Source organism: Sorex araneus, chromosome 5 (assembly GCF_027595985.1).
Source record: "Sorex araneus isolate mSorAra2 chromosome 5, mSorAra2.pri, whole genome shotgun sequence".
NCBI classification, from domain to species: Eukaryota; Metazoa; Chordata; class Mammalia; order Eulipotyphla; family Soricidae; genus Sorex; species Sorex araneus.
In genome coordinates this window covers 121,271,417-121,298,570 of record NC_073306.1, presented here as the reverse complement: position 1 = coordinate 121,298,570, position 27,154 = coordinate 121,271,417, and the positions used below count along the sequence as shown (strand labels likewise).

General features: G+C 51.9%; 2 protein-coding genes across 3 annotated transcripts in view; one reads left to right on the top strand and one right to left on the bottom strand.

The window, feature by feature from the left end:
- Window positions 1-2,175, bottom strand: part of RPRD1B (regulation of nuclear pre-mRNA domain containing 1B) — a 57,153-nt gene extending 54,978 nt beyond the window's left edge. The window contains exon 1 of one of the 2 annotated variants that reach the window (XM_055139273.1): window positions 1,719-2,175. In XM_055139273.1, coding sequence (XP_054995248.1) covers window positions 1,719-1,869 — 151 coding nt within the window. In that variant the 5' untranslated portion in view covers window positions 1,870-2,175. The remainder of the gene's footprint in view (window positions 1-1,718) is intronic. The other variant, XM_004612638.2, reaches the window with a different exon arrangement.
- A 123-nt stretch (window positions 2,176-2,298) lies between these two features.
- TTI1 (TELO2 interacting protein 1) overlaps window positions 2,299-27,154 on the top strand; it is a 50,113-nt gene continuing 25,257 nt past the window's right edge. Inside the window, exons 1-2 of the mRNA XM_055140365.1 lie at window positions 2,299-2,340; window positions 23,865-26,189. Of these exons, the coding sequence (XP_054996340.1) occupies window positions 23,888-26,189 (2,302 nt within the window). The 5' untranslated portion in view covers window positions 2,299-2,340; window positions 23,865-23,887. The remainder of the gene's footprint in view (window positions 2,341-23,864; window positions 26,190-27,154) is intronic.

Sequence of the window (27,154 nt, the reverse complement as noted above, 5' to 3'; positions counted from 1 at the left end):
AAACCCTGAGCGCTGCCAGATGTGGCCATCCCCCCAGACCCTCCAGGAAAAAGTTGCATCAGACCTTGCTGTTTGGGCCATGAAAACGGTGCCCCAGTTTAATTCCTAATTTTTAACGTGATGTGAGGCACCATGCTACTGGCATTAAACAAATTAAGAAGGCCTAGTTTCTCCCGTAAGACACAAACTAGGGGATAAAACAAGAATAAAATGAATGCTGCACTGGAAGGAGTGCAGCTGGCAGCAGTCTCAGCTCTCACCCTCAACAGAGCACTAACCGGCACCACTGGGGGCCTCTGCTAGCTGGCCAGAAATGGGTGCCTTCCTCACCTTGCTCCTGCCAACCCCATTCGCCCCCGAAACGCAACACTGGCCAGAGCAAGCATTTTGAAACCTTTCATGGCTGGCACATGTTCTGTTTAACCCCAAAACTCAGTTCCTTGACGACACGGTCATGACCCCACAGTGTAAGAAGCCAGAGTACAGGACTCTGGTGTCTGCCAGACTGTAGTCTGTGCCACGTAGGTTCTGAGAACTGAGATGCCGCTGCCACTTCCCATACCTCATCTCTGAACCAAGGGGACAGTGCCACCACACAGGGAAGAGACAGCAGAGTCACTTCCTGCCCTCCTCTCCTAGCCATGCGGGTTGTCCAACAGCTCCAAGGGCCAGGGCCCTGCCCCCTGCTGCTCCTGGGACACCTTCACACTGCCAGCGACAGTCCCACCTAGCTGTGGTTTATCTGTCACTGAATGTCAGCACTGCGTAGACACGGATGGAGATGTTCCTCGGGCCTAATCCTCTTTACTCTTCCCCGCGGATGGGATCTTTGGGCCCCCTATTTTCTTGCCTGCGAAGTTCCTACTTCCACAGGTCTCTGATAATTAAATGAAAATGCCAGGATCACCAACGGTATATTAGCAGAACACCTGCCACGTTGCTCCGGGCAGTGAAGAGCGGGGATCATCATCTCTAGGGAAATCGAGGGACAGTGACATTAAACCGTTGGGATCAATAAATGGCAAGAGGGGCCGGCAAGTCCCCGCAGCTGGCCTCTGAGGTTCTCTACACGCTCACCCCCAAGCCTGGCAGACGGGGGCACCGGGCGGAGGGAGCAGAGGGTCTACGGGTCAGGTGAGTGGCGTGGGAAGAGCCTGGAGGTCAGAGCGACTAACTGTATCCAGTTCTCGGGGCTGGAAGGTAACTGTATCCGTTGCCGCGGCTGACCCGAGCGCTCGGGGTGAGCGCGGGTCAGTGAAGCGCTACCCTCGTCCGGGTCGCACCCATCGGGAATCCGCCGGGCATCGCGCGGGCCAGGAAGCGCCCGGCCCGGGCCCTCCCCGACACGCACGGGGACACGCAGGGCCCAGCGCCCCCCGCCACCCCGGGCGCCGGGTGCTCCCCGGCTGAGGCCGAAAGGGGCACTCAGGGTCTCAGGGGGCCGGCGAGTGGCCTTGCGCGCCGGCCGCTGCAGCTTAGGTCCAGCCGGGCCTTGAACCGCCGCAACCTGGGTCCTAGCCGGGCCTTGGGCCGCCGCAACCTGGGTCCTGCCGGGCCTTCCCGAGCCTCAGTTTCCCTCCCCGAGCAATGAGGGGGGAGCGCCCTGTCTCCCAACCCCAGGAAGGCAACAGGCGGGCCAGGCCTGCGGGGCCAGGCCGGGGCCGCCGGCGCGGGGTGCGGGGCGGGCGGGGGTCCGCGGCCGGGGCCGGCCCAGGTACCTTTGCGGAGCTCGCGGTGCCACACGGAGACGATGGGCCCCGCGTGCTTGCGGTGGTGGATGAGCCACAGGGACAGCGTCTGCACGCTCTGCTGCGAGTTGCTCAGCTCCGAGAGCTTCTTCTCCAGCGCCGACTCGGAGAAGGACGACATGGTGGCGGCGCGGGCGGGCCCGCGGGGCCCCGGGCGGCCTGTCCGAGCGCCGACGGGTCTCCGCAGTAACAGCCGCCCGCCGCGCCGCCGCCGCCGCCGCCGCCGCCGCCACAAGATGGCCACCGACCTCTCACCCCGCCGCCGCGCGAGGTCAAAGGGCACGGGCCCGCCTCGCTGGGCGCCGGGGCGGCGGGGCGCGCAGGGTGGGGGGAGCCGGTGTCGGCGGGGACGGCCGCCCGGACCACCGCTCGGTGGGACGCGTCGGGCGCGACGGGCCGCGAAGGGAGCGCGGCGCGGCAGCCTCCGGAAGCCGCTTTGACCGCTCGCGCCCGCACGCCTGCGCAGTGAGCGCAGCGCTCCCTTTCTCGCGCGGCCGCGGAACCTTTCTGGCGCTGTGCGGCGCGCCAGGGAGTGCGTCACTTCCGGCGGGGTGGAAGAGGCGGGAGAGTGAGGGAAAGACTGGAAGACGAGGTAAGGGAAGAGTGGCGGGCGCCGGAGGGAGCGCAGCCTCGTGGACCCCCCTGGACGGGGGGTGCGGGCGCGTTCACGGAGGCTGAGCCGTGGGGGCCGCACGTCCCCCCGCCCCCGGCAGGCCCCGGGCCGGACTTAGCCTCCGTGGAAGCCCTGCCCTGCGGCCGACCCCCCGATGGGCACCCACCCACGTGCCCATCCCCGCATTACCTCTGTCCAAAGTTGAAGCCCCCCCCCCCCCCCGAGTTGCGTCCTTCTGAGAGGTTCCTGCTGCCCAGTGCCCTCCTGGCTTCCAGCTGACTTTCTCAGTTGTTCGTTTGGGGCTGGGGAGGAGGCGGGAAGGGGCCACCTTCCTGCCGCACCCACCCATGGACCCGCGTCGAGAGCCCTGAGCGTTACTGCAGCAGGTGGGGCGCCGGCCTTGCACGAGGCGGACCCGAATTCCATCCCCAGCACCACCTGTGGTCCCAGAGCCCACCGGGAATGAGGCCTGAGCTCAGAGCCAAGAGGAAGCCCTGAGCACTGCCGGTGTGGCCCCCCAAATCAAAGAGAAACAGTAGCTGGGACCCTAAACCTTTACTCTATATTTTTAAAAAAGGCTTTGAGTTCCAGTTATCAAGTCAAAGAAAATTTGCCCTAATTGCCGCGGGGGTGATAGGGAATTATAGACATGAAAGTAGAAATTTTCTGGTCATCGTTCGACTTCCTCAGTGTTGACTTGTTAACATGAAAGTGGATTAGAAAAATCCACTTTTTGCGTTAATAGGCAGGCGACAGTTAAGAAATACACTAGGGGGCTGGAGGATAGTACAGCGGTAGGGCACTTGCCTTGTACGTGCTGCCCTAGGTTTGATCTGTGGCCTTCAGAGCCACCAGGAGTAAGCCCTGAGCACCGCTGGGCTTACCACAAATAATTCTAGTGGATTCTGGGTTTTGCCCAGACCACTCTTGTTCTTCGCTTAGCTGTTCCCCTCATCCCCCAGAGTAGAATCATCTCTCTAGCAAAGGGAGCAGTGGACTGGTCGCTGAACCTATCCAGTAATGCACTTAATCCCATAACAAACCTCTGAGACAGAGATTAGTACATTTCCCGCTTGTGAGAGGCGGAAATTGAGACTGGGATCACAGACTTGAGGGAGGAACTGCATCTTGACATCATCTCTTCTGCAGCAGCAGCTGATTCATTGCCGCTTGAAGGAATTAGTATTTAAAAAAAAAAAGTGAACAGCCTCGTAAGTGAACAGTGCTTATCTAATGATAATTGTAACCTAGGATTTTATTTCTTTGATTTGCTTTTTGGGTCACACCCAGCGATGCTCAGGGGTTACTCCTGGCTCTGTACTCAGGAATTACTTCTGGGGTGCTTAGGGGACCATATGGGATGCCGGGAATCAAACCCAGGTTGGCCATGTGCAAGGCAAACACCCTACCCACGGTACTATCACTCTGGCCCAACCTAGGATTTTTGAGTTCAAATCTCAGTCTTTCTTTTGTAACACTGTCATAAATATATGTGCCCCACAGAAGAACAGTTCAGTTGGAGACAAGCTGTGCATATGACTGTGGTCTCCACATATCCTCTCTCCCTGTAGGGAGCTTTGCCATCGAGATTTGTGTATATTTATTCATTGATGTTTGCACCACAACAAAATTGCCTAACATTTCCAGAATTCAACCCTATTGTTAAGTGATACTTAATACTTTTATACTTAACCCCTTGGGGGAAGGGAGGATTAGGTGGACCACACCTCAGTGTGTGCTCAGGGTTTACTGTTTGGGTCTGTGCTCAGGGATCACTCCTGCTGTGCTCATATAATCCTGGATTGGTTATATGCAGTTTGAGAGATGGAACCTGTGCAGGTATTTTTTTTGGGGGGGTGGGGGATGGGGGTGGTGTAAAGGAATAGTTAACACCCTGTGGTGCTCAGGGTTTGCTCCTAACTGTACTCAGGAATTACTTCTGGTGGGGTTCAGGGGATCAGACCAGGCTTGGTTATATGCAAAGCATGTGCCCTAACCACTGTACTCACTGTCCCTATACTCAATAGTCTTATACCAAGCCACTTCATTAAGCTAACTATATCAGTGCTATTGAATGGGATTATTATCCCCGTTTGATAGATGAAGGAACAAAACTTGGCTAAGAAGCCTATCCAAGGTCATTAGGGTATAAGAAATTCTAGAGCCAGGAATTTAATTGCGATCATTGGATAGCTGATCCCAAATTCTTCACACTTGAATCAGTGGTTCTATCATTTAAGAGAGATAAAAGATCCAAAACATAGATGTTTTGGAACATCTGTGTCTGAAGCACTGTCCTAGGGAAACAGTCTGTGTTCTTTGATGCATAATTACTTTAGGCTGTTTGGTCCTTGGGTCGTTTTGCCTCTAAGCTTTTTTTTTTATTAGTGTTTACTAAGCCATACAGAGTAAAGTTATTTAAATAGCATTTATGTTGTATTAGCAGGTGTTTGGCGGCTTTTTCCTATTGTCTCTGTAATTTCTAGTTTGATTCCAATTCTCTGCATTTAAGTTTGTTTCCCATGATATGGTCCATCTTTGGACATGGAAAAAAATTATGGAGTTGGCCACCAAGCTTGCTTGCATGGATCCTTCCACATCCAGGAATGCAGTTAAGCCTGCAATGGTTGCATTTGTAATGAAGCTATCCAGGCTTTTTTTCTCATTCCCTAAACAGTGCAGGGCAGCAATTATTCATGTTTACATTGTATCTGTGTGTGCAAAATAAGCTAATTAACAATACCTGTAATCGGGATTTAAAGTGTTCAGGGGATGTGAGTAGGTTGCGTCAGATACTGCATCATTTTATTTTATTCTTTTTCCCCCTTCCTTTGTTGCTATGATGCACACATTTGGTGGACTTGTTCACGCTTGGTCACAGAGTTTGCACTCTGTTTGTTTGTTTGTTTGAGTCCACACTCAGCTGTGCTCAGGGCTTGCTCCTGGCTCTGTGCTCAGAGATCAGTCACTTCTGGTGATGCTTGGGGTCCTGGGGATCAAATCTGGGTCTGCCACGAGCAAAGGCAAGCACCCTACCTGCTACACCATCTTTCCAGCCCTGGTTTGCAAACGTTTTTGGTTGCGATGCTCTCCGGGTTTTGCTGTTCTTGTTTGGTTTTGTCTTTGTTCCATATCCAGCATTGCTCAGGGACTACAGGGGCTCTTCCTGGCATGCTCAGGGGATCATGTGGTGCTGGGGTCCATCCCCGGCCTCTCTTATGTACCCACTCATCCTTTGAGCAAGCTCTTCCTCCCCCCAGCTCATAGTTTTTAATCCATTCTGACATAGTTTTTAATCCTGTTTGTTTGTTTTGTCGCTGTCAAATTACAAAGTAATTAATGATGGGTTTCAGGCATGTATTGCTTCTACACCAGTCCTTTCGCCAGTGCCCACTTCCCTCCACCAATTCCCCACCCCTATTTATCTCTCACCCACCAGTCTTCCTCTAAGATGGACCCTTATATATATATCTGTAGCACTGTCGTCCCGTTGTTCATCGATTTGCTCGAGCGGGTACCAGTAACGTTCCATTGTGAGATTTGTTGTTACTGTTTTTGGCATATCGAATATGCCACAGGTAGCTTGCTTGCCAGGCTCTGTTCTGCGGGTGGGATACTCTTGGTAGCTTGCCAGGCTCTCCAAGAGGGGCGGAGGAATCGAATCCGGGTTGGCCGGTTGGCAAGGCAAACGCCCCTACCCGCTGTGCTATGGCTGTGTGTGTGTGTGTGTGTGTGTGTGTGTATGTGTGTTTATTTATTTATTTATGTTGTTGCTGTTAGGGTTTTAAAACACATGATACAGTTTCAGCACCCCCTCCTCCCTGATGATCTTCCCCCACTATAGTCGTTGCCCCTCCCCCTCCCTGTCCTCTCCCCCAGCCTCAGGACAGCATGTTCCTACTGAATACCAGTTCTCATGTTCTTTGTTTTCCTTGTCTTCGGGTATTCCTTATTCCCCCATTATGTTTCCTAACACCCCACACGTGAGCGAGATTATTCTCAGCACGATACCCTCCAGGTCCCTCCATGTAGCAGCAGATTTCATGACCTTATCTTTTCTTGCAGCCGTGTAGTAATTCCACTGTGTATATGTGCCATACTTTTTTTTATCCAGTCATCTATTCTTGGACACTTGGGTTGTTTCCAGATTAGACACAGGGCTGTTGTGAATAGTGCTGCAAGGAGCACAGGAGTGCAGATGTCTTTTCTCTGTTTTGTTTTGAGGCCCTTGGGATATATTCCAGGAAGTGGAGTTGCTAGATCGAATAGAAGCTCAGTTCCAAAATTTTTAGGAATGTCTATATTGTTTTCCCAAAAAGGCCAGACCAGGTGACATTATCACCAGCACTGGATGTTCTCATTCTTTTTGATGTGTGCCAGTCTCTGTGGGTGAGATGATACCTCATTGCTGTTTCGATTTGCATCTCCCTTATGATTAGTGATGTAGAACACTTTTTCATGTACCTTTTGGCCATTCGTATTTCTTCTTTGAGAAAGTTTCGGTTTATTTCTTCTCCCCTTTTTTGATGGGGTTGGATGTTTTTTCTTGGATTACCAGTGCCTTTTATATTTTTTATGTTAACCCCTTGTCAGTTGAGTGTTGGGCAAATAATGTCTCCCATTCTGTGGGCTGTCTCTGTCCTGGTCATTATTTCCTTTGAAGTACAGAAGCGGCTTAATTTAGTATATACCATTTGTTTATCTTTGCTTCTGTTTGCTTGGTCAGTGGTGCTTCTTCCTGAAAATGCCTTTAGCTTTAATGTCATGGAGAGTTCTGCCTACGTTTTTCTCTATGTACCTTATGGATTTAGGTCTGATATCAAAGTCTTTATTTCTGTTTGACTTTTGTGCATGGCATTAGAGGTTTGAGGTTTTGGGGTTTATTTATTTATTTATTTATTTATTGCATGTAGCTGACAAGTTTCCCCAACACCACTTGTTGAAGAGGCTTTCCTTGTTCCACTCAGTAATTTTTTTGCTGCTTTATTGAAGATTAAGTGATTATATACCCGAGGGCATATCTATCTCAGGATATTCTGCTCTATCCCATTGATCTGAGGATCTGTCTTCATTCCACTGTATCACTGTCATCCCGTTGATTCTTGATTTGCTCGAGCAGGCCCAGTAACTCCATTCATCCTAGCCCTGAGATTTTAGCAGTCTCTCTTTACTTGTCCTTTCCAATGGTGCCACATTAGAGGCTCTTCAGGGTCAGGGGAATGAGACCGATCATTGTTACTGTATTTGGCATATGAATACACCACAGGAAGCTTGCCAGGCTCTCCAAGAGGGAGAACTAGGCTATCAAATGCGTTCGGGAGATTGGTTTTATAGTCCATGGATGTTGGCCGTTGATGGGATTACATGGCGCTGGGGGCAATTTCTGGGTGTGACTGCCTAGCTACTGGAAAGTGGGGAATCTGGTGGAAGAGGCCCAGTCCTGATCCGAGCAGCCTTGGAGATCTTGGCCTTGGGCCCCGCACACCTGGGTTCCTCTGCCGGTTCCTTCATGCCTGAGGCTCGTCTGAATATGTGGAGAGTGGCCTTGAGCATGGCCGTGGCTGGGTTCTGGAGGTCTTCAACTGCCGGGATTCTGCTCAGGTTGGGGAGGGAAACTTACCCCACGCCCTCCAAGGAACCCCAGGCAGGGGGGCAGGCATGGGGGGGCAAGACTCTGCCCTTCATTCCACTATCATGCTTTAATTATTCCCGCTTTGTTGTAGAGTTTGAAGTTGGGGGTAGTGATGCCTCACATCTTCTTTTTCCCAAGGATTGCTTTAGCTATATGGGGGAGCAAGGGAGGGGGATATTGTGCCATATGAATTTCAGGAGTGTTTGATCTATTTCTCTGAAAAATGTCATGGGTGTCCTAATAGGGACTGCATTGAATCTGTGCAGTGATTTGGGGAGTGTTGCCATTTTGATGATATTAATCCTCCCATCTATGAGCAAGGCATGTGTTTCTATTTCCTGGTGTCCTCTTATTTCTTAAAGTAGTATTTTGTAGTTTTCTGTATGGGTCTTTAACCTCTTTAGTTAGGCCAATTCTGAGGTACTTGATTTTCTGAGGCACAATTGAGAATGGATAATCACATTGGCTCATTTGGATCTTTTACATCTAATATAATTACTGCTTTTTTAGAGTCTAAGTCTAATATTTTTATTTGTTGTGCTTTATTCTTTCTTTCCCCACCCCCTACTTTCCCATGAATTCCAAGAGTATTTCTTAGAATGATGTTTGATTTTTATTTTATTTTATTTTATTTTTTAGCCTATAGTAATTCTTTTTGTTTGTCCGTTTTGGAGCCACACCCAGTGGTGCTGGGGGGTGGGATGGAGGTAACTCCTGACTCTGCACTCAGAGATCACTCCTGGCTGTGCGCAGGGGACCATATGGGATGCCGAGGATCGAACCCTGTCAGCTGCATGGAAGGCAAGTGCCTTAACCGCTGTACTCTCTCCAGCCCCCTAAACCTACAGTAATTCTGAGTGTATCCCTGTGGCGTTTTTCTTCTAGCTCCTACATTCTCTGTACATAACTCATCCTTAGCAGACCTATTGAAATTTACAGAGTGGTCTTTCCTTTTCCTCGCCCCACCGCCTTCCCTCCTTTTTGTCGTAGCAACTCACGGGAACACACGTGTGGTGTTTGCATCTGGTGGTGCCCACGGGGGCTCACCTGCGTGGAGCCTGAGCACCTTCCGGTTGCAGTGCTTGCTGGGAGTTGCCATGGTTTTCCCCATGGGCTTTCCTGGGGTCACCCGCCGGCCTGTGGGACTCACATCCTTTAGTTACAGTGCTTGCCAGGGGTCATTGCCAGGGTCACTTTCAGCCGTAGTACTTGCACACACTTGCTGCAGGGGGTCCCAAGCACCAGTTACCCAGGCCACATTTGAGGCCCGCAGGCAACTCCGCGAGGCAGGTGCTTTAAGCACTGAGCCACTCGCCCACTCTCCCCTTTCCTCTCTTTATCCTCCGCTTTTATGGTTGTCTTAACTGTTTCCTACCCACATTTAGAGCCTCATCAGTGTTTTCATTTTTGCTTCAGCCCTCAAAGGCAATTTAGAAAATGCAAAAGAACAAGGAAAACCTATTTGGATTCACACTTGTACCGCTTATGTTCTTTCTCCTCTATCCGCTGTATCCGTTTTAGAGAAGGCTTGCCCGTAACAAATTCTCTTGCCCTCGGGGCTGGAAAAACAGTACAGCGGGCAGGGCATCTGCCTTGCACACAGCCAACTCGGGCCCATCTCTGGCACCTCATGCGGTCCCTTGAAGCGGCCAGGAGTAAGCCTTGAGCACAGAGCCAGGAGCAAGCCCCATGCTCGCACAGCCCAGTGTGGTCCAAAAACAAAGAAACAGATTTTCTTGTTATCATGAGAGAGTATCTTGATTCTATACCATTCGTGAGAAACATTTTGCTAAGCATAGAATTCTGTGTGTGTGTGACAATTTATTTTCTTCAGCACCTGGAAATTGTTAAATTATACTACTTCCGGCCTTGTGGTTTCAGGTGAGAAATTCACTGTTGCTTGAACTATCTTTCCATTGCAGTGAAAGATTCTTTTTCTCTGGCTTCTTCAATGATTTTCATTTATTTTATTTATTTTTTTCCAGAAACTTGTGATATAATTGGTATAAAATTATTATATTTTCTCCTTCTTGGGGCTCACACAACTTCTTTTGAAAATACAGATTCATATGTTATCAAATATGGCAGGTGGGGTGTTAGCCATTATTTCCTTGAACACTTCTTCGGTACTATGCCTTTTATCCTTTCCTCCTGCGACTCAGTTCTTTCATGCCATAGGTTCCTGAGACTTTTGACAACCCATTTTTCTCTCTGTTGTTCAGATTGGGTGATTTTTATCATCCTTCACAAATTCTCTGCTCTCCATTCTGCTGCTGACCCTATGTAATGCGCTTCTTATTTCTTACTCAGTGTTTGATTTTATAAATTTTTCATTCTTTTTTGTTGTCCTTGTTTCTGGGGGGCTGGGGGGCGCCATACCCAGAAGTCCTGTGCTACTGTACCACTTTGGTGCTCAGGGGGCCTGTCCCTGGCTATGCTGGGATCCAGCCCAGCTCCCCAGCGCAAGACTGGCACCCCAGCCCTCTTTCTGTCTTTGTTTTTTTTCTCAGACACTTTTATTTCCCCCCTTTCAAGAGTGATTGTGGCTGTTGAAGTTGTATGTGACTTTTAAAATAGTTTGATCAGGGGCTGGAGCAGTAGCACAGTGGGGAGGGAGTTTGCCTTGCACATGGCCAACCTGGGTTCAATTTCCAGCATCCCATAATGGTCCACTCAGGAGGAATTCCTGAGTGCATGAGCCAGGAGTAACCCCTGTGCATCACCGGGTATCACCCAAAAAGAAAAAAAAAATAGTTTGATCAAATAAGTCAAACATCTCCATCATCTCCACATTGATACCTATTAATCATCTTTCTTTCACTTTGAGATCTTACTTGCTCTGGGTACGATGAGTGGTTTTTGAAGTCTGTTCTGAGACTCTGATTCTTTCACCTCTGTCCACTGTGAAGGACAGATGGAGCCTCGCCGCCCCCTTGTTGCCAGGTGCCAGTTCTCTCCTCTTCCTCCATAGACACCCCCCCAGTGAGGGAACCCCTCTTTCACTGCCAGGTAGAGGGGGCCATCCCACTTGGCCCCTTTGTTCTTTCCTTGGTGGTACCAGGGGTTGCTCCCAGGTCCTTCTGTGTGCAAGGCAGGTGCAGCTCCCACTGGTTTTGGAGGGGAGGGCGGGGTGGTCTCATCTGACGGTGTACAAGGGCTGCTCCCGGAGGGCTGCTCTCAGGAGTCGCTCCTAGCGGTGTTGTGGGAACCGTGCACTGCCAGAACTGAACCAGCTTCTCCTGCAGTCAGAGCGAGAGCCCCCGCTTACTACTTCACCAGTAGCCCTAGGCTGGGTTTCCTTCATGCCGGGACCCAGGAAAGCTGTGCCAGGCCCCAGGCAGGTCTTGGCGCTCCTGGGCCGCCGCCGGCCCCACCCCCCTGGGAGAGAGAAGAGAACCTTCCCGCCCGGCACCATCCGGCATGCAGGGTAGAATGGAGGCGGAGGTTACCTCTGAACCCCGTTTCCCTCAAGCACCGTTCGGGGTATACTGCGTGTACACCGTGGTGCGTTTCTCGGTCAAAGGAAGAATGAGCGGGAAGCCAGGTCGCGTCAGGGGATGCTGGAGGTCTAACGTTCATCTGGGCTTCTTTCACCCGTTTATTACACCGGCAGTGGGCGGGAACTGCTTGGCAGACCCTGTACCAGATGCTGGCAGAACTGCAGACCGCAACACTAAAGAAAGCATGCCACTCAGGGAGGTAGATAAATAAAGCAGCCGGTGCAGCCGAGACAGTAATCCGCCAGCGCGCTCTGAACACTGCCTCCAGATGGATTATGGAACAAGTATCTCTGTCATCGCCCGGCTCTTGTTCTTCAGGAGGCAGCGTGTGGAGAATGCATTCAGGACCGGATTCCCGCGCCTGCCCGCCTATCTCGGACTTGGTGAACTCCTGGAATATCCCCCCCGGAATACCTTCCCCCGAGCCAGCGTAGGTGCTGACTCAGCACCTCTGCCCCGGGGCCCTGGAATCTATACTTACACTGGCTCACCCTTGATTTCTAAACAACCATGTTGCAAACCTCTGCTGCAGCAGAAAGAGTACCTGAGTCTTTGAAATCAAGATAGATCAAGATAGTCTTGAGTCGAGTTTCAGATCTGACCACGGCTCTCTGTGTGTGACCCTGGGCATCGCTAAACCTCTCTGAGCTTTGTATGACTCAGCTTCTGGATAAGGAGTTTTTATATTTAAAATACCTAGCATGTTGCCCAGCATTATGTTTTTTTGAAAATTTCTTATTAGTGAATCACCGTGAGGTACAGTTACAGACTTACAACTTTTCATGCTTGTGTTTCAGTCATACAATGGTCTAGTGCCCGTCCCTCCACCAGTGCCCAGTCTCCACCACCGATGGTTCCAGCAGGGGGCATTCCCTTTGGCTCTCTCTCTCCTTTTGGGTGTTGGCCCAGCATTATGTTTTATGGTGGTTGTAGGTGGTTTTTTTTTTTTTTTAAACGAATATTAACACCCTCCTGCTCAAGAACTTGTACCGGTGATGCTTAAGGCCAGAGTCCTGTTCTGGGACTCTTAATCTTCTTATCCAAATAGAATTAGAAATTTTGGTGCTCTCTTGTATCTACCAAGTTCATTTTGTGCTGAAGAAACTACTCATGGAAATCACAGAGCCAGGGGCTGAGAGAGCCAGAATGAAAATGCAGACCGTCAGGTTCCCATCCCTAAACTCATGCTGTCCCTGTCCAGGGAACAACCACAGAGGGAGCCAGAGGAGAGCCCGGATTTGCACCGAGGTGGCCTCTCAGAGTGCTCGAGCGAGAGGCTCCCACGGCGGCTGGGCTTGACTGCGGGTGGGAATAACTCGGCCTGCGGAGTCACTTGTGCAGCCTCCAGTGTGGGCGTAGCTGGTGGCCGAGCTCAGAGACGCAGACCTGTGACTCAGCACGCGGGCAGAACGCACACCTGCCGGCTCTCCCGCCGTCACTGTGTTCTGTGAGGGGAGGGGGCAGGCTTGGGGCAGCGAGGGGAGCTGCTTGCGTGAGGGGCGGTGTGGTGTGCTGAGGAGGGGGGTTGAAGGCAGGGGGAGGAGAGGGGGGTGGTAGGGGGGCTACAGGCTTCGGAGCAGTGACCAGGGAAGGCCTGGCTGGGAGAGCAGGCAGAACACCCCGACGGGGGAGAGAGCAGACTCTGAGCTTGTATAGCAGAGCAGCCAGTTTAAAGACCCCCCCATAAGTGACCGCACTAGCGCAGCCCCCCTGCATGAGGCGTGACTCGCCAGCAGGGGGGCTGGCGGTGGTCTTATTGTTTTGGACTCTCTCCGCCTGTGTTTAGGGCCAGTATTTCCCTGTGAACAGTCTTCCCAGTAGCCTCGAGCCTGTCCTCTCACCCAGCACAAATCCCGTTCCCTCCGGAACCCTTCCTGCTGGGGTTCATCTGGTGTTTGTGTTTGTGGGTTTGTTTTCAGTGCTGGGAGGGAACCCAGAGGCTAGGCATGAGCTCGGCTCTGAGCCCCGTGCCCAACCCACTGATGTTCATTTTGGGTTTTTTTTTGGGGCGGGGGGTTGCTTGTTTGTTTGTTTGGTTTTTGGAGAGGGGCCAGGGGAATACCTAGGGGTGGGCAGGGCTTACTCCTGGCTCCGCGCTCAGGATCACATCTGTTAGTGCTCAGGGGGCCATATGGGGTGGCGGGGATTGAACTCCGGTCAGCCGAGTGCAAAGCAAGTGCCTTCCCCACCGTACTATCTCTCAGGCCCCTGATGTTCATTCTTTTCCCCCAAATTCCATTTATGTTTGTCCTTCTTGACTTCTTGCCTGTCCGACACAATAAATGTCTTGTGATGTCAAACCTCCTCTGCTGTTTGTAAAATATCGCCTGGTGTTATTCGATACAGATGGCTCCATTTGTCTTCACCACCAGTGCTCCGTGGCATAGCAGTCTGGATCTCCAAGGAATCCCTGTGACAGGGCAGAAGGAGTTAGGGAGGAGGGGCGAGGCCACCGCGCACTCACGCACTCTGATGGGAGATCTTGTCCCCTAGTTCTCGGGGTCCACTTTCCCCCAGAGGGTGAGTGGGGCTCCCAGAGGTTTAGGGAGCCATTAGCAATCAAAAACTGGTTGTTCAGGGGCTGGAGCGATAACACAGCAGGTAGGGGATTTGCCTTGCACCCAGTCAACCCGGGTTCGATTCCCAGCATCCCATTTGGTCCCCTGTGTACCTCCAGGAGTAATTCCTGAGTGCATGAGCCAGGAGTAACCCCTGTGCATTGCCAGGTGTGACCCAAAAAGCACCCCAAAAAAAAAAAGAACGGTTGTTCAGGCGTTATCCCTGTCAGTCTGTCAGCCAGAATTGAACTCCGTGCTGCTTTCTCCGCTCACCCAGAGAATCGGCTTGTCCCGAGTCCCCGTCCCAGTACCATTTCCTGTTGCTGTCCCTTCTGTAGATAACCGAACCTTGCAGCACCACTTTCAGTGCTCAAGACTGACTTTCATAGGAATAGACGGTCTGGCTCCTATGGCCCTAAATCTCCCTAACGAATTCTTCTGAGTTGACAGATCATCACACAGGTCTGATTTCATGGCCCCCTCATAAAGCTCTGTGGTTGCCCTTTATAGTCAAGTCAGAGTAGCAATTTGTTAGGCTCTCTTCCTCACAGAAACCTGGATTTTATATTTCGGAGTCTACGATCCGTTCTTTGAAGATCTCTAATTGTGGTACCTCTTCACTTATATAGTGGTATATTGACAGAGAACCACAACTTATCCTTTCTTGTATAAGTGGGAATTTGGATTGTTTCCATTTAGGCATTTGTACATCATGCGTTCCAAAGGATGCTTCAGTAAATTTATGTATGCATTCTTGTTGCACATAGATATAAAAAGGAGTGTTACTAGTTCATAGACCATGTATATGTATACCTCTAAATTAATGGAAACTGATTTTTTTTTAAAAAAAAGAAGTGTTTTTAAGTACTTTTACCAGTTTTTTCTTCAGCCTTCAGTCGGAATTCTAGAGAATTCTAGTTGCTGAATATCCTTGTCACCTCTCTAATATCTTTTCTCTCTTCCCTTCCTCCCCCATTTCACTCTGGCCTTTGTAGTAGGTATATAAAGCTTCAGATGGCACTTTCCCTGGCTGGAGAGAGCTCAGCAGGCTCAGGCTCGTGCTTGGTGATCTAAAACCCAACCCAGAAGGCCTGGGTTCAATCCCTGACACTGCCGTGAGTGACCCCAAGCACCAAGGTGGGAGTAGACTCTGGGTACCACTGGGTATGCTCCCTCCCACAGAAACATTCCTTTTCCTAGATAATGAAGTTAGATGGCTCTCTGTATATCTGTTAGCCATGTGGATAGCCCTTTATGATGTGTCTGCATAGGCTCTTTTTCATGTTTCGGTTAGGTTGTCTTCTAATGATATTTCATATTAATCATATGCGTGCTTTGTCAGAAGGAAGATCCTTCTCACTTTGTGGGTTATCTCTTCATTCTCAATAATGTCTGTTCAAGAATAGAAGTTTTTTTTTATTTTAATGTCCTGTTTATCTTTTTTTTTTTTTGACAGTTTCTGTTTCAGAAATCTTTGCCGACTTTGAGATCACAACAGTGTTTTCTTTGCAAAGTTGGATTGTTTCACTTTTTTTTTTTTAAATAATGTAGGGCACCAGTAACATCTCCATGGTGAGACTTGTTACTGTTTTTGGCATATGAAATACGCTACGGGGAGCTTGCCAGGCTCTGCTGTATGGGTGTTATACTCTCAGTAGCTTGCCGAGATCTCCAAGAGGGACAGAGGAATTGAACCTGGGTTGGCCGCCTGCAAGGCAAACGCCCTACCCGCTGTACTGTCTCTCCAGTCCTAAAAAGAGCTTTTCTGCCTTTATGAAATTGCTTGCAAAGTAGACCAAACTCACGTGCCCGCTCGAGCAAATCGATGAGCAATGGATTGACAGTGATATGGCGACAGTGAATAATGTAATAATGTAAGAGCACTGCTATTTATTCAGCCATCGCTTAAGCTGATTGAATTGGACATGAACTCCACTTTTTTTTTTTTTTTTTTTTTTTTGCTTTTTGGGTCACACCCAGCAATGCACAGGGGTCATTCCTGGCTCATGCACTCAGGAATCACCCCTGGCGGTGCTCAGGGGACCATATGGGATGCTGGGATTTGAACCCAGGTCGGCCACTTGCAAGGCAAACGCCCTACACGCTGTGCTATCACTCCAGCCCCTCCACTTTCTTTTTTTAAGGTTTTAATTTTATAAGTTAGTTTACAATGTTTGATTACATTTAATATTCAAACGCCAATCCCACCACCATTACACCTTCCCACCACCAAATTTGGAATGTCCATCCCAAGCCCTAAGCCCTGTCTCAAAACACAACCGAAATAGTATATTTTGTATTGTCTATTATGAAGAACTGCTGGACATGCTTACAAAAAGGTGTTCATATAGGATACAGTGTGAAGATTGTTCTGTTTTGCAGGAGCCATTAAGACATTCTATAGGATATCACTAACATGTTGTTAAAGTTTGGGTGATGTGAGCTTTGGTATAGATATCTGAAAATATGTATATATGCATGTATATATATATATATACATATATATATATTTCCCTCTGATTTGTTGTCTACTATCTGGACCCCATCAAATGTGGTGGGGTGATTATGGAGAATGGGTAGGGAGTGCAGCCACGTGGTCCAGGAATATGTTCACTCCTATGTGAGGCTCGGCCGAGCATGTGGGGGGTGGCCTTGAGTGTGGCGACGGTTGGGTTGTGGAGGTCTTTGGCTGCCAGAGCTGGGTCCCTTGGGGCCGGGAGGGCTCTCACCCACCCCACTCTTGGGCGCCCCGAATGAAAACAGCCTGGCATGGAGTCTGGTGGCATGGCTATGGGGGCCTCATTTTATGCTCCCTTTCGGGAGAAGCAGCCTTGTGATCTGGACGGCGGCCGATGGTGAGATTATCTGGCGCCAGCAGGAGGTGGCGTAAGGGTATGACCCCTGGGTCACCGGAGACTGGGGGAAGCAGGCAGAGCATCTTCGCTCCTGGTCCCATTGAACCCAGAGTCCAAGGTCACAAAGTTCTGCATTACCTGGGTTCCACAGGACTTCACTCATGCATGAGGCTCGGCCAAGCGCGTGGGGAGCAGCCTTAGGCGTGGAGGCTGTTGGGTTGTGGAAGTTTTTGGCTGCCAGAGCTGGGTCCCTTGAGGCGGGGAGGGCTCTCACCTGCCCCTCTCTGGGGCGCTCCGAGTGAGGATTGTTTCACATTTAGAGTGTAGTTGTTCTCACTTGGACACTGAGTGACGTGGCACCTCTGGTTGGAAGGATCCTTCTCTCCCTCCTTCCCTCTGGTCATGTGTGAGTCTTTGCACCCTCTGTTGTGTACGTGTCGGTTTCTGGACTCTCTGTTGTTCCATTGATCTTTCTTCATTCTCACAACACAGTTTATAAATACTGTGCTTTTATAGTTAATCTTGAAATCTGGTAATGTAAGAACTTACACCACTATTGTTTACCAGTGTCATTTATCTTCACAATTGTCTTGACTATCTTAGGTGTTTTGCTTTCCTGTTATCAGTTTTAGAATTACCTGGTTAATTTTTATAAAAGCTCTGCTGGGTTTTGACAGGGATTAGTTTGGCTCTTTTAGTGGCTCCATCCAGGAGCGACTTTTGTACCTTCAACTATTTCGGGGGACATTTTTTGTTGTTAGAGCTGCAGGAATGTTACTGGGATCTGGTCATCAGAGGCCAAATAAGCTGTTAAATACCCTCTGATTCACAGCCTCGCCCTCACTAGCAAGTGAACATACAGTCCACAGCATCAATGATGCTACCACTGAGGAACTGTGGAGTGATGGAGTTCTTTATATAATCCCTAATGAACCACGGTGACGGTTTGATTTTTGTCTGCCATTTTAATTGTGTTCTATTTGAGCCCCAAAGTTTGACTTTTTCTTGCTTGCTTTTTAAAAAACATCTTGTGAATGAATCAAAGTATTTATTTTCTTACTTCGACTGCTCTCAAAATTTGTTAGCTGTATATCTTTTTGGAACTCTTCTGCAAATGTTAACATTCTTTTCAAGGGGGATCAAAACCAGGACCACAAGCATATAAAGCCCATGTCTGTCCCTGTGCTGAGTCCCTACCTTTTGCTGCATTCCTGACGTGTTAAAATCGAATGCAGAATACTTTCCTGCTGGCTACTAGACTCTGAGAACATTGAACTTCTTTCACTCCTCCCAGGCCTTCCATGCATTATTTTATCTGATATTTTAGTTATACATATATACATACACATGCATATGTTTATATATACCAAGCCATAAAAGACATGGTAATTATTATTTTGTACGTTTATTTTGTACGTTTAATCTTTTTTCATACTCGCCTATTCAGTGTCTTCAGACTTTTCTACTTTCTGGTTTGTTTCTGTTTTTGTGCCACACCTCATGGTGTTGCTCCCCCCAGCTCTGTGTTCAGGGAGCACTCCCAAGGGCCACAGGTGGTTCCAGGGATGGGGTCACATGTGCTTCGGGGATGGGACGGAATCTGGTCAGCCCGTGCAAGGCAAGTGTCCTACCCACTATACTCTCACTCCTGCCCCCTTCCTACACTTTTATGCGCCTTTCTAGGCTCATTTTCCTCCCCTTGTTATTTTATTTAGCACAACCCTAATTGCAATGAATTTCTTCAGTTTTGTCCCAAAAATACCTTTATTTTACCTTTTGTCTTGAAAGGTACTTTTGTAGGGTGTAGAATTAAAGTCTGATGATCATTTTCTTTCAGGAGTATAAAGATGCTCTTATTTCATGGATTTTATCACTTCCATTGAGAAATTAGTTGTCAATCTTTTTGCTCTACTATCATTAAGATTTTTCTTTTTGGTTTTCAGCTGTTTGACTTAAGTTACGTCACACTTTGTTTTTCTTTGATTTGTCCCTTTGGGATTTGGGGCCACACCCAGCGATGCTCAGGGGTTACCCCTGACTCTGCACTCAGAAATCCTGCCTGGTGATGCCAGCGGGGGTGGGGGGACACCATATTGGATGCTGGAGGTTGAACTCAGGTCTGTCCTATGCAAGACAACGCCCTAGCCACTGTACCTTTGCTCTGGCCCCTCCATTAGCCTCTCTTTATGAGCCGTTTTGCTGCCACTGTCAGTTCGGACACTGCTTCTGCTCCGTGCATCTTCTGATCTGCTGGAACTCATTTTTCCAGTATGCGTGACATCGTTTTCCTGTTTGTTTCATTGCCGTGACCAGGGGTTGCACATATTTGGTTGTGTTCTTCAGTGGGTTTTGCACACTGTGGTTGTTGTTCTTGCACGTGTGTCAGATGTCACATACTCCTTGGCCTTGGAAGACTAGTTTGGAGGGGCCTCTAGCATCCTTCAGGGGTTCCCGTTTAGCCTGTAGTCTACCGATTCGCCTGGCTGCAAAGCTTTGCGAATGTCATGGAAGAGAAGCGGGCCCAGGGCGTCAGACCCTCCCCCTTTGCACTCCTGTTACTCTGGCCTTGAGGAGCACGTCGGTCCCTTGAGCAGTTTCGCCCCTCCCATCCCGCCGACCCTCGACATTTAGCCCCGTGAGCTGTTCCTTTCCCGGGAACAGCGTCAGCCAAGCCACGTCATGATCCTTAGTGCCTGTCCAGGGTTAGCAAAAGGCCCGAGCGACAAGCCACCCACCAGCTGTCCACTGTGGGCCCTCCTGGGACACTCACCCCTCGAGTGCCTCTGGTCTCAGCCTAATGGGCCACACATCTTTGATGCCTCAACAGTGACCTGGGGTTTAGCTCGGGGCCCACATCTGTGGAGATGTTCTAAGTCCCTGTCGTGCGTGCCATTTGGGTCCTTAGGTGGGATTGCCAAGGCTGGAGTCCTTGACACAGCAGACACAGCAGCCAGAGTCACCGCTGGCCAAGTGCAATGGTGGTGTGTGGAGCTGCCGGGCAAAGGCAGCAGTGAAATGGCACCCCCTTTGCGGAGGGGAATTCTCAGATTGTTTGGTTTTGTGAGGGAAAGTGAGATGGGCCGGGCAGGTGGAATGTGGGTTCAGAACGGGCAGCAGGCACGCAAGAAGAGGGCCCCGGGAGGGAACGATCACCGGCCTGACGTGAACTCGCTGATGGTCACCGCCGCCGGGCCTGAGAGAGGTAGGAGCAGAACTGATGGCGCTCAGGGGAGGTGAGCAGAGACCCAAAGGACTCAGCTCAGCTGGGACCCCTGAGCCTTGAAGGGGAAGGAAGGAGCGGCAGATCCCAGTTGAACACTGTGCCTCTTTGTCTCTTTGTGAGCTGTTTGACGATCTTTTTTGTTTTTTAATTTTTTTAATGAATTACTGTGAGATGCAGTTGCATACTTACAAACTTCCGTGATTACGTTTCAGTCCTACAGTGATCGAGTACCCGTCCCTCCTCCAGTGCCCATTCTCCTCCACCAGTGTTCCTAGTATCCCTCCCACCACCCTCTCCCCTTCTTACCCCTCCCTCTGTGGCAGGCACATTCCCTCTCTCTCTCTCTCTCTCTCTCTCTCTCTCTCTCTCTCTCTCTCTCTCTCCCTCCCTCCCTTTGGGTGTTACGGTTTATTCCATAATCTTTACCACGGAGTCTGGAACATAGTTCAGGGGACCCCACTCTGCCTCCTTGAAAGTCAAGGTAAAGGGCTGGAGCAGCAGCACAGGGGTAGGGCGTTTGCCTTGCATACAGCACACCCGGATTCGGTTCCCAGCATCCCATATGGTCCCCCAAGCACTGCCAGGAGTAACCCCTGTCCATCGCCGGGTGTGACCCAAAAGGCAAAAAAAAGAAAAGAAACTCAAGGTAAAGGAGAGGTTCAGAGTCCCGAGTTCATTGCCTCCTCCCAGCTTTATTCAGGCAGAGACCGTCTGGTTTCGTCTGTTTCATGTTCAACTTCAACTTAAGCTTTTTTTTGGTTTATGATCCACAACCCATTGGTGCCAAGAGCTGCACCCAGCTCCGTGCTCTCAGCTCGTACCCAGCAGTGCACACTGGGCCATGCAGTGTCTGGATGCCCGGCTCCTGCACTGTACACACTCAGCCACCGAGCGCTCGCTCCAGAAACACTTACACTTTTGATGTGAAGCCAGTTTCCCGTGATCTAAAGAACAAGACTTCCTTTTCCATTCATTTCCCTACTTGTGTTCTCTGGTTTGAGTTTCGTCGTTTGAAAGGAACCCGTTCTTGAGCTCTTCCTCTCTTCCTCGGTTTTGTCCACTCAGACACCCTGGCCACCTAGCGGTCTGGGGACTCGGTGCTCTGACCGGCTGCTCTCCATTGTTGCAAATGAACAGTTCACAGCCAGGCTCATTTTCTCTTACTTCGTCGTTAGTTATTTTCTCCTGAAAGCTTAAAAGCGGTTTGTTTAGGTTTTTTTCCCCCTTTAGTGCTGAGGAATAGAACCACGTGTGTATTGTTCATTCTTCTTCCTCTTCAAAGAAGCCTGTTTGCAGCTCAGGAAAAAGTCTAGTTTTGTTTTGTTTTGTTTTGCTTTAGTGTCTCCGTCTGGCTCCTTTTACTCCTTCCAGGATTCCAGCGGGTTTCATGTTGATTCTCCCAGCCAGCATCCGCAGACAGGTCTCTGGGGGGGGGGGGGTGTCTTTTGGAGACAGCTCTGCCTCATCTTCCAGGCCGTTAATGGATCTCAGCAATGCTGCCTAGTGGTGCTCACGGAGTCCAGGGACACCCCCACCCCCGCCCCGTGATTCTCAGCCAGGACAGAGGCTGTGTGAGACCTGAGGATGGCACCAGTCGTGCCTGCGATGCCAGCGATTACCTGGCACCCCGGAGACCCCGGGCCCTCACCCCGTGATGCTCAGCGGCCCACTTGATACCAGGGTCTGCCACCTGCAGGTCATGTGCCGTTTCCCCTATACTATCTCTCTGGCCCCAAACATCTCTTAACAGAAACAGTTTCACCAGAGAGACGGCACAGCAAGTAATGTGCTCGCCCTGCACACAGCTGGCCTGACTCCATCCCCAGCACCACACGTAGCCCTCTGAGCCCCACCAAGAGTGATCCCCATGAAGAAGAGCCAGGAGGAAGCCCTGAGCATCACTGGGTGTGCAGCCCCCTTCAACAATTGAGTTTTTTCACTTTTTTTTTTTTAAATTTTTTTTTGCTTTTTGGGTCACACCTGGCAATGCACAGGGGTTACTCCTGGTTCTACACTCAGGAATTACTCCTGGCGGTGCTCAGGGGACCATATGGGATGCTGGGATTCGAACCCGAATCGGCCGCGTACAAGGCAAGCGCCCTACCCACTGTGCTATTGCTCCAGCCCCTTTCACTTTTGTTTTAAAGCACATTAAGGACCGGAAAGATGGCTCAGGATGCTTTCCATATGGAAGGTCTGTAGACGTTCATCTACCAGCACTCGGTGGCCCCCCCCCCAACATAGCTGGGATTGACCTCAGAGCACTGAGCCAAGAGTAGCCACTGATCATTGCTGGGTGCCCCCAAATGAAATTAGCTACTCTAAGGTGTACCTAATAGCTGTTGCATTAGACGCGCCTAATAAATGAAATACTCTGATAAGACACTCTAAGAAGTACACTTTGGGGCTGGAGAGAGAGTCCCCCGTGTGAGGCCCTGGTCTCGCACACAGCTGACCTAGGTCTATCACCAGCAGCACTAACAGCCTCCTGAACCCCACCTGGAGTGATCTCTGAGCACAGAGCTGGAACTAAGCTCCAGACACTTCTGAATATGGATTAGAAACCAAAGAAGTCTCTTTTGGCTTACAGTTGAACATTGGTCTGAGCACTGTTTGTCAAGTTCTTGTCTGTTGGGGGAAGTTCTGTTCATCAACTCGCCACCTCAGAGGCAGCCCCAGGTTGCTCTCTGGCCCCCGAAGGATCATCTTCCTTCTGTTGCTCCAACTACTGGTATCTTAAGCAGTCGTGGTTCCGAGGTCTCAGAGCAACGTCAGTGAGGGGGCGGCCAGGGTCTCTGGCCACAGGTCCTGCCTTCCCCGACACGCACAGTACACAGCAGAGTACACAGGCTTCCTCGGAGACAAGACACGTGATCTCTAGACACCCGTGGGGAGGTGGCACTCGCCCCCTCCCTCAGACCAGCCTTGGTGAAGTGGAACGGGTGGGTGGGTGGGTGGGTGCGCGTGCACGTGTGCGCGTGTGTGTGTGTGTGTGTGCGCGCGCGCGTGTGCGTGTGTGTGCGTGTGTGCGTGTGTGTGTGTGTGTGTGTGTGTGTGTGTGTGTGTGTGTGTGTGTGTGTGTGTGTGTGTGTGTGTGAGAGAGAGAGAGAGAGACAGAGAGAGAGAGAGAGCCTGGTTATCACCCGGGGTGCTCCGCAGGGTGGCACTGGTAAGCTGGGCGGGTCTTGCCGCACTCCCCAGGCAGCCCTGCCTGCCACCCCCATGGTGACTGGGCTCAGGGGCGTCCTCTGGACTGGGAGCAGGACAGGCAGCCAGGAGAGCCTTTCTCATCATCCTCTGTCCAGAAGGCCCCGGCACACAGGCTGGGGGCAGCGCCCGAGGGCCGGGGTGGCCAGTACTGACTGGGTCTCTGCCTTCATCCAAGTGCCATATGTCTTACTCAGTGTATGTTACCCCAGGTAAAAGGACGGACCCTCTGGGCCTGCCCCACTGGCCCGGGCTGAGATCTTCACCCCTCGGAATGGCCCCCAGCGATGCCCGTCTTGGCCCTCCCACGAGTGCACGCCCACCCCAGGCCCCCCCCTCACTCGGGCCATGGGCATTTCCTGCCACGGCTCACAGCCTGCGTGGCCCCTGCTCCTCTGCTCCCTCGCTGTCCCGGGGGCTCCCTCTGACCGGGGCCCCCTCCGTCCCCTGCCCGCCGCGCCTGTCGGGTAAGTGAGCGCAACCTCGCGCTGCCTGTGCTCTGACCCTCTCCCTCCTTTCCCCCCGCAGGCTGCGTGCTCGGAGCCGGCCCCATGGCCGTGTTCGACACGCCCGAGGAGGCCTTCGGCGCCCTGCGTCCCGTGTGTGTGCAGCTCACGAAGGCGCAGACGGTGGAGAACGTGGAGCGTCTGCAGGCGCAGCTGCGGGCCGTGAGCGACTCGGCCCTCCAGGAGCTCCAGCAGTACGTGCTGTTCCCCCTGCGCTTCGCCCTGCGCGCGCCGGGCCCCAAGCGAGAGGGCCTGCTGCAGAGCGTGGTGGAGTGCCTCGCCTCCGTGCTGGCCTCCACCTGCGTGCGGGAGCGGGAGCTGCTCCAGGAGCTCTTCTCCGAGCTCTCCGCCTGCCTCTACTCGCCCGGCGCCCAGAAACCCGCGGCCGTGTCCGAGGAGCTGAAGCTCGCCGTGGTGCAGGCCCTCAGTACCCTGATGCACGCGGCCTACGGGGACGTCCTCCTGGCGTTCTACGAGCCCGCCGTTCTGCCTCGCCTGGGCTTCGCCGTGTCTCTGCTCCTGGACCTGGCGGAGCGGGAGAAGGCCAAGCAGATTAAAATCGCCGCCCTGGGGTGCTTGCAGGTCCTGCTCTTGCAGTGCGAGTGCCCAGACCACCCACGGGCCGGGGACGGGCCAGAAGAGGAGCAGCTGGGGGACTTGTTCGCGTCCTTCTTGCCGGGAGTCTCCACAGCCCTCACCCGGATCATCCTCGGAGACTTCAAGCAAGGGCACGGCATCGTCGTGTCCGCCCTCAGAATCTTCTCCAAGACCGTGAGCTTCGTTGTGGCCGACGCCCAGCTCGGGAGGACCCCCAAGGCCCGCGCCAAGCCGGCCGTGGAGCCCCGGGTGGCCGAGCTGATGATCCACCGGACCGAGGACTGGGTCAAGAGCACGGGCGCCAAGCTGACCGTCCTCATTAAGAAGATCTCCGAGAGCGTTTCCGTCCACCCTCACTGGCGGGTGCGGCTGGAGCTCGTGGACCTGGTCGAGACCCTCCTTCTGAAGTGCAGCTGCTCGCTGCTGGAGTCCGCAGGGCCCCTCCTGAAGGCCCTGGTGGGCCTCGTCAACGACGAGAGCCCCGAGGTCCAAGCCCGGTGCAGTCAGGTTCTGCGGCGGTTTGCGGAGCAGCGAGTGGTGGTGGGCAGCCGGGCCCTGGCCGACGTCCTGGCCGAGAACCTGCACTCGCTCGCCACGTCTCTGCCGCGCCTCATGAGCTCCGTTGACGACCAGGGCAAATTCTCCACCCTCTCCTTGCTGCTCGGTTACCTGAAGCTCCTGGGCCCGAAAGTGAACTTCGTCCTCAACTCCGGGGCCCACCTGCAGCGCCTCTCCCGGGCGCTCATCCAGGTTCTGGAGTTAGACGTGGCGGACATCAAAATCGTGGAGGCGCGGCGCTGGGACCCCGGCCCTCTGAGCGCGTCCCCAGAGGCCTCCGCCAGCCGGCCTTGGAACCGCGTGCAGAGGCGATACTTCCGCTTCTTCACGGACGAGAGGGTCTTCCTGCTCCTGCGGCAGGTCTGCCGGCTCCTCGGTTTCTACGGGAACCTCTACCTGCTGGTGGACCACTTCCTGGACCTGTACCGGGAGTCCGTGGCCCACCGCAAGCAAGCGGCCATGGTCCTTAACGAACTGGTGATCGGGGCCGCGGGGCTGGAGGCGGACGCGCTCCACGCGCAGCACGTGCAGACCAGCGCCGAGGACCTGCGAGGCATCGTGACGTCGGTCCTCGAGGAGTACTTGAGCCGGGAAAACTGGTACCTGGTCACCTGTGTGGAGGCGGAGGAAACGGGAGAGGAGCTCTTGAGGAAGCCGTGCGGCCCCCAGGCCCTCACCGCCGCGGCCCACGCCTGCCCAGCGACCCCTCTGCCTGCCGGCTCGAAGCCGGCCCCCACGGTCTGCACCATGAATAGCAACATCTGGCAGGTCTGCATCCAGCTGGAGGGGATCGGCCACTTCGCGTACGCGCTGGGAGGAGACGCCCGCTTGCTGCTGATGTCGGCCCTCTACCCGGTGCTGGAGAAGGCCGGGGACCCGACCCTGCTCGTCAGTCAGGCCGCGACGAGCGCCATGCTGGACCTCTGCCAGGCCTGTGGCTACGAATCCCTGCAGCACCTGATCAACCAGAACTCGGACTACTTGGTGAACGGCATCTCCTTGAACCTGCGGCACCTGTCTCTGCACCCCCAGACCCCGAGGGTCCTGGAAGTCATGCTGCGGAACTCCGATGCCAGCCTGCTGCCGCTGGTGGCAGACGTGGTTCAGGACGTCTTGGCCACCCTGGACCAGTTTTACGATAAGAGAGCTGCTTCGTTTGTCGGCGTCCTCCACGCCCTGCTGGCGGCATTAGGTACACGGAGCGCCACTTTCTCGGAGGGGGGATGGGGGGACCCGTATCCTTGGTTGCCTAGCCTTTTAAAAATGGTTTAGTTTTTCCAACCAATTGTGGTTATGCTGTGTAGGACATTATTTGAATAGTTCTTTATCCATTCCTGTACAAGGGAGGTTTTCCCCTTTTTTTTTTTCTTTTTCAAATAATTTCTGCCATGTATTGAATTCCTGATCTGTGTCAGGGATCTAGATCCTGTAAATAAAATAGAAACTTTTTTAAAAAAACAGGGAGGGAAAAAGTCTCCGTAGGACCCTTTTTTAGCCTAGGTCTCACCAGTCTTGCTTGATGTCAGGATTTAGAACAGTTTTGTTCTTTCCAGTCTACCCCAGCTGCTTCCAACAGTCCTCAGGGAACTCTCAGGAGGGTCGTGGAAAATAGGAATAGGAATAGCGTTGGTTACTCAGCCCACCGATACTGCGGAAGAGTGCTGTCCAAGAAAACTCTCTGTCTGATCTACTGTAGATGAGGAATTGCATTTTTAAATTTAATTCTAATAGGCACACATGGCTAGTGACTGTCATCTCTCACGTAACAGGTCTAGTTTATTTATTTTGGTTTTGGGGCCACACCTGGCATGCTCTGTGCTCAGGAATCACTCCTGGCCTTGCTCTTGAGACTCTGGGCTGCCAGGTTTGGCCGCCTGCAAGGCAAGCTGCCCTGTCTCCTGGCCCCTAGAAACTGCCTTTAAAACTCATAATAGTCTGAGATTATCCTCTTGCCTTTAATCCTTTGGGTATCTATTAGAGGTGTTAGCCACCATTAAAGTGGAAAATCTTGGGCTGTCAGAAAGAGAATACCTTAACTGCTGTCAGTCTTTGAATGAAAAGAGTGATGCTCCGGCTGTTCCGGGTTCCTTTTGTCTTCCAAAGAGCCTCTCTCCAGTGTATTCTAGCACCTCTAATCCCTCATCCCGGGCTGCAGAG